We start from the raw sequence: 7,292 nt of genomic DNA on the forward strand, positions 1-7,292 counted from the left end.
CGGCGGCGGCGGCGGCGGCGGCGGCGGCGGCAGCGGTCGTTGGTCGTAACTGAAGTCTTCTCTACTCTATCGACAATACGACTAATCAATGTCTTATGAAACTACGAGCATATCAGACGGCGCATCTAAGTGTCGTGTGTTTGTCGGTCCAATTTATTGTCCGGCCGACCCACAATTTATTGTTTGCCACCGACTCCGCTTTTTATGGCTATTGATTTTGCTACCCGACAAAGTTGACATGGCAAGCATCCATTCCCAGAGTACTGAACTGTGCACACAGCTCTTCACTCTCTCAATGCACCTCACTGCTAAAAAAACTCGTTATTTTCCTCTCGGGTGGAGGGGGGGGGTAACTCGTTTGATCTCGTAGGTTAGTAATTGCCAGTGCCGGCACACAGAGATGAGAGAGCCGGCCAACGTCTGCGGGTTAACACTATACAGGTGCAACATGTCTGGAAGGTTTTCGCAGTCAGTGGTTCACATACAGCTAGTTGTTCACACACGGCTACCAGTGGAAAAAATACACGGGGGCTCGGGGCGATTTAGCCCCCGAAATGCCAAAAAGAGCCCCCGTAAATTTGCATAGAGTTCAATGCAAACCAAATTTTAGAGTGATATTTTCATGCACGATGCCGAAAAATAAATTTTTTTTCCCTGACGACTACCCTTGCCGTACTTCCACATACACCCACAGCGTGACAATAACAGAGCCCACCCCCACCCACAGTATTGAGTCATCAGTGTTGGCTGTGAATGCCGATTGCCTAATATAAGAAGATTAAGAGTTTAAGTGACAGTGTGAATTGCATATTATTTGTGTTAGTGTGTGTGTGTGCGTGTGTGTGTGCGTGCGTGCGTGCGTGCATGCGTACGTGCGTGTGTGTGTGTGTGTGTGTGCGTGCGTGCGTGCATGCGTACGTGTATGCACGCACGCGTGCGTGTGTGCGTGAGTGTGTGCATGCTTCCGTGTGTGTGTGTGTGTGTGTACATTGTGCGCTTGCCTACATGTATGTGTTCAAATGTGTGTTGTGTGTGCGTGCGTGCGTGCGTGTGTGCGTGCAGGCGTGAGTGTGTGTGTGTATGTGCGTGCGTGCATGCATGCGTAACTGTTTGTGTGTGCGCTTGCCTATGTGTATGTGTTCACATATGTGTGCATGCATGTGTTCACATGTGTGTTGTGTGTGCGTGCGTGCGTACGTGCGTGCGTACGTGCGTGCGTGTGTAGAGGTCGTGTGATCCTGACCTGCTGGGGATTGCGATATGTAATGATCACCTCATAACATCGTCGTCATCAGGTGATCTCGGCCGCTCAGACGCTCTCGACACATCCGTCGAGCAAGATAGGTAAGGAGAACCTTGACATCTTCTGCGACGCGTGGGAGATGCAGGTCAGTGACACGTCTGTTCTCGTCAAGGAGGTCACCGACGCTTGCTTCGGACGCATCGCCGCTGAGAAGCAGACCTACATGTCGCTGCCGCGCCCCGGGGTGAGAGAGATGCTTTCGCTTTCAGCCGATCGTCTCGATTCGTCGTTCTTGCATTGTGTTTGTGTTGTGTATGCATTTAAATTCTATGGAACCCCGATTTTTCGCGCCCCCGATTTAACGCGAATTCGGATATAACGCGATGAGTCGTTGGACTCCCTTTTTTGCTCTTATATAGCCACGTATATATATATAACCCTGATTTAATACCGACCCCGCTTTTTTCGCGATGACATTTTATGGACCCCCTTATAACGGGGCTACACTGTATTATGTATATTTTGACTGAATTTTAATATATATTTGTTGATGTAACGTTCAATTTGAGTATGTATTTGTTGATGTGGAATTTAATTTTAGTATATGTTTGTCGGCATAATATGTATGTTATCGTGAGGAAGTTGTCTGTAATAGTGTACCGTGTGCGCATGTACACACAAACTGCAGTCAAACCGATGCTGGCTGTCCCTGATGTAGAAACAGACACCTGAATACGACAATTTCAGCAGCTCTGTATTACAACATTGATACTGTAAAACCACCTTCATATAATGAACGGCTGTATATAAAGGACAAGTGGCACTTCTCTGGAGTGACCCTTTACAGGTGATCTACAGGTTTTACTGTAATCGTGTCGTGGATAGGTTTCTCGTAATACGTGCTACGTGTGTGTGTGTGTGTTCGGCACATTTATACATTGCGTGTGTAAGTGTTTTCACACGTTCAAAGCGTTTTCCCGCGTGACGTGATCCATCAAGACTGCAAACGGCATATTGTCATTGCAATCGAATCTCTGTTTGTTCTTCACAGAAACATGGCACGACAGCAAAGTGGCTTCGACCGGCAAGACTTAACGCTGAGGTGCGTACGTTTACGTTTTATCGATTGCTAATTATTGATCGTTAAGTTTATGCCCGTCGCTCGATTACTTATTCACCTATCACTGTTTTTTGTTCCACCCTTTGAAATCCGTGAGGATTTGCAGTGCTGCATGCGTCGAATGTTCCATGTTCATGGCGAACCCGCTCAAGTTTAAACAGTTGTGGTTTGACATTCCCATGTCAAACCACAACTGTTGAGAGCTACGCGATGTCATGACAGGAGTTCACATTGCTCGTGGCACACCCACAGGCACTGGGAACGTCTCAATAAAAAAAATTATGGTAAATAAACATGAAATGTATTTACTACCAAAGTCTCAATGTTTCTCTACTCTCTTTCACCTGTTATTGCCAATAATTTCCTGTAAATGTTGTTCAAATGCTCCTCTGCAACACATGAGTACACTGCACGCATGCCACTATGCACAAACAACAAGAATAAAGAGTTTACAAATAACAATTACAAATCTAATATACAATTACAAATACAAATACAATAACAAAAAACAAAATACAAATAACTCTTTATTCTTGTTGTTTGTGCACAGTGGTGTGTGTGCGGTGTACTTGTGTGTTGCAGAAGAGCATTTGAACAACATTTACAGGAAATTATCGGCAATAATAGGCGAAAGAGAATAGAGAAACATTAACACTTTGGTAGTAAATACATTTCGTGTTTATTTACTATAATTTCTTTTATTGAGACGTTCCAAGTGCCTGTTAGCATACCTAACATAATGCTGCCTGCCTTACACGGATGCTCTTGAGTAACAAAGACATAGTTAGTAAACCTTTACTCTAGATTATCGCTGTTGGTATACTGACCAGATTGACGAACATAAGTGACGACATTCACTCAGATGGATTTCTCTATCATGATAGTATCAGGAGTAAGATAATATAGGATCCTATATTATCTTACTCCTGATAGTATGTGGGGCATAACATTGGCTGGAGATGTTAACTCTAGACGATGTGGCATGGCAGAGTCAACATGGGTCGAAAACAGCGGCCCGCGGGGCCGATGCCCATATTTTAAGGCTCAGGCCTGACATTTCTAATACTAGCAAGCCCGACGGGCCCGTGGAAAATCTACCCCAGCATGCAAAACCGTCCCCGGTACCATCACCGGCCAGCGAGGATGAAAAGTTACCGCAGTATCGCTCACCGGGCCTGTAAAATCCAACAGGCCCGGCTGGCCTGTAAATTTTCAAACTAATTTCTACCCTTGGTCAAGGTAAAGCTCTTCCCTGCCGTGTTACAGGAACAAGCGAAGATTGCTAAGCTCGGATTTCTGTATCATGATAGTATGTGGGGCGTAACATGGGCTGGAGATGTTAAGTCTGTGGCATGGCAGAGTGAAGGTAAAGCTCTTCCCTGCCGTGTTACAGGAACAAGCGAAGATTGCCAAGCTGGGCCTCGAGATGAAGCTGATCACGTCTGAGATGGACGCGGAGACGGAGAAGTGGGAGGAGGCGGAGAACGACGTCGTCAAGCGAGCGAAGAACATGTCGAGCATGGCCTTCAGTATGTACCTGTTCACGCGTGGCGAGGGCCCACTCAAGACCACACAGGACCTCTTCACTCAGGCCGCTTACTTCGCCGAGGAAGCTAACAAGCTGCACAAGTCCGTCAAGGAGTTCTTGTTTCAGGTGAGCAGGGTAGAGGCACTGGGCATAAACCGTGGAGAAACAGAGCGTGTGTTGGGTAATAGAGCCAACCAGGCTGTGAAGCATTGGGGAGTGGCAGGTAGTGAGAAAAGAAGCGAACAGATGCATTTGTTCCAACTGTTGGAACAGTTTTTCGTTTCAGTTGTTATTCATAATGTGATTTCTGGCTAAAAAGTGAACGCTTCGGCAAACTGGAGGGCCAAAAAATTTGCAAAACCAATTTTTCAAGCTTAAAAACAGATAATCCTTGGTGCTGAGTTGATGCAACAGTGATAAGCAGAGACGATAATTTTCTTGCAGGTTCCGAATGGCCCGCAGAAGTCGGACTTGCAGATGTACCTTGACAAAGTTCCACCTCTAATCCAGCAGCTGCTGTTCACTATCAAGTCGCCCACCATCGGCAAGGCTGCTACCTTTAACAAGGTATGTCTCCAGTGCACTGGCGCCCACAGGTCTTAAGAAAGTAGAAGCACAGAAGGATAAAATCCTCGGTGATAATATAAAGCAAGCGCTGTAGGCGCGCTGCATGCTAGGGGGGTGGGGGCATGCCCCCCCTGAAAATTTTTGAATGGTAGATGTCTGGAGATGCAATCTGGTGAGTCTTGCGAGAGACATTTAGGAATAAAATGTAGGAACAAAATTGTTTAACCTAAATTTACTGGAAGCACTGTGCTTCCAGTGCTTCTATCTGCGGGCGCCACTGCTCCAGTGTTAATGTGCATGTGTATAAGTATATGTGTAAAATCTGTATTAACGTATTACGTGTATAAACGTAAAGATGAACATGAACATGCGACATATGTGTGGCAGTCCAGGAAAACCAGGCACATGGTCAAAATTTGTGCTTTGTATGGTGTTTCCAGAATCCCCAGGTTCATCAAAGCTCAAAACCATTGTAATTTTTCAATTATCTCACCTAGTACAAATTTCATGAACGTTTTAAGATGACATTATTCGGGATATTTTGAAAAACAAAGAAATGAGAAAAGGTCATTTGAAATTAATGCTTTGTTCTTCAGCCTATTATAATGACAGAGTATAAAAATTAGCGGAAAAAAACTTTTGGATAATTTTATCGAGAAAATGATTTAGGAGAGTGAAAATGAAGAGTTAATAAACAATTTTACACGAATAGTAAAAAAATGATCTTGAGAAGAATTTTCAATGTATTTTGCTAAAACAATGCATTACTCTATTATTGACCCAGCGACGTGCGCCTGGTTATCCTGGACCGCCACACATATAAACATGCTATACACAAACTTTCGTTGATTAGTTATTGAAACGGTGGCCAGTTGATAGTGGCAACAGATGTGTGGGAAGGTTTTTGAATTTATGCTTGCATGCTTGGCTATTTGCTCGATTACCCTCTAGTGGCTCCATCTTGTGAAAGATCTTTGACTTTCTGTATGCAGGTGGACAGTGTCATTCAGGAAACGAAGAACTTGATGAATGCCATAGCTAAGCTGGTGACCACCTGTCTTATCTGTGCGACCAAGGTATCCAAGACCCATCTATGTGTTTGCTGCACTATTACTGTGTCGTGTTATGACGTGTATATTTAGCTGACCGATGCTAGAAATTCGAACCTATCCTTTATCCTTTATTTCTTTATTTAATAATAACTTACTATGTTACCCCATCCAGGCTTCTCGACTGATTAAATAGTCTGGTTAATTTCTAATGTGAAAGCTCACAATGAATCTTTTAAATGATTAGCCTCTGAAAATTGAAGGGTGAGCCTAAACATGTTAAAATCGGCTTATTTGGGATTGTTCACTCTTTATTCATACGTATTTATATTTATTCATATATGTTCATTGCCTCCCGTATGTTTCATCTCCCCAACGTCGTGTCGTGGCTCGTTTCAGTACAGCATAGACTATCGTGGGTCCCCGCACATGGCACACAGGTGGCGCCAGCAGCCACCGATGAACGGTAATGGCGATGATGCGAGCACATCGTCGGACACGAGCGGGATCCTGCGCAGCGCGTCGGCCCAGAAGAGCCTCAGCAACCTAGCAAGCTACGGCAACATTGGGCAATGACCTTCAGCATGCGGACACACGACCTTCGGCAGTACGAATTAAGGCAGGCGACCATCAGCGAGAGAGCACGTGAGACCTTTTACGTGAGCTTCCATGTAGGAGTATGTGACCTTGAGGAGTATGTGACCTTGAGGATATTGTGACCTTGACAGCTTAAGTATGCCGCCGTGCTGGAACAGAAGCACTCCCATACAGAGAAAGATACGCCAGTCTGAAGTTGACAAATAGTGGTTGGAACATATATCTGTGTACGTGTACATGTTTGTAGGTGTAATGAGAACAAGTAGTTGGACATCGTCATCGTATAATGTTGTAGGTATTCACTGATGCTGACATATTTAAATTGTTTCAGCTATTGTATCCAGTAACAAGTCCAGTTCCAGGTATCTCCATTATATATATATATATATATATATATATATTAATGGCTAATGCATGTACATATTTAGCAGTTCCATTAAGCAACTACTCATTATGATTAGGGTTCGTAACAAACTTTGGTTCACAGTGGTGCTATTAAAAAATCCAGTACAGGTCAGATTGGTGTCGTGAATTTGTGTGTCAGCTCTCTTTCAGAATGTGTCGTCACATATTACACGGGGAACCCAGCCTCACGTCTAACGCGTAAACCGGAATAAGTGTGTTGAAGGGGAATTCTGTACAAGTGCTTAATTATTACATGATTAATATGCAGCTATTGTTGTAACGCATTGAGAAAAGTAACTCAGGAGGGTGTGAGAGTATGAACAAATGCAGGATGTTAATTGTAAGTATGTTTAATCTGTATATAGTTTTGCTTTAATAAATAACTAATCGTCGAGAGAAGCACGATCTTATTTTTCATAGAGTCTTGAATTGTTCTTCGCCCTTTTGTTTGTACAGCGGCGTGACTAGATCTCTTCTAGTCGTGAGTTGCATGTGTTCTTTCTGTCGTGTATATCTTAAGCGGGTCCAAAGTTTAAGCATTTGAATTCTACACTGGAGCCACCTCATTAAGTATGTGCTGGCTTTAGCCCTTAGCCATATGGTGGAGACCTCTAGTGGTAGAGCTATCAAGTCTAGCATCACGCGCCAACACATTGTTGATGTGATGATGATGATGATGATGACGATGATGGTGATGGTGATGATGATGATGATGGTGATGGTGATAGTGATACATGGCGCGGTTACACAGTGATAGAGCGTGTAGTTACACTGCAGTAGATG

The 7,292-nt window shown here is 44.0% G+C and overlaps 1 protein-coding gene across 1 annotated transcript in view; it reads left to right on the forward strand.

The window, feature by feature from the left end:
- LOC106810934 (alpha-catulin-like) overlaps positions 1 to 6,914 on the forward strand; it is a 44,448-nt gene extending 37,534 nt beyond the window's left edge. Inside the window, exons 11-16 of the mRNA XM_014814419.1 lie at positions 1,296 to 1,487; positions 2,295 to 2,345; positions 3,757 to 4,017; positions 4,336 to 4,458; positions 5,451 to 5,534; positions 5,907 to 6,914. Coding sequence (XP_014669905.1) covers positions 1,296 to 1,487; positions 2,295 to 2,345; positions 3,757 to 4,017; positions 4,336 to 4,458; positions 5,451 to 5,534; positions 5,907 to 6,083 — 888 coding nt within the window. The 3' untranslated portion in view covers positions 6,084 to 6,914. The remainder of the gene's footprint in view (positions 1 to 1,295; positions 1,488 to 2,294; positions 2,346 to 3,756; positions 4,018 to 4,335; positions 4,459 to 5,450; positions 5,535 to 5,906) is intronic.
- The last annotated feature ends 378 nt before the right edge of the window (positions 6,915 to 7,292 follow it).

This window comes from Priapulus caudatus, unplaced genomic scaffold, assembly GCF_000485595.1.
Source record: "Priapulus caudatus unplaced genomic scaffold, Priapulus_caudatus-5.0.1 Scaffold488, whole genome shotgun sequence".
NCBI classification, from domain to species: Eukaryota; Metazoa; Priapulida; class Priapulimorpha; order Priapulimorphida; family Priapulidae; genus Priapulus; species Priapulus caudatus.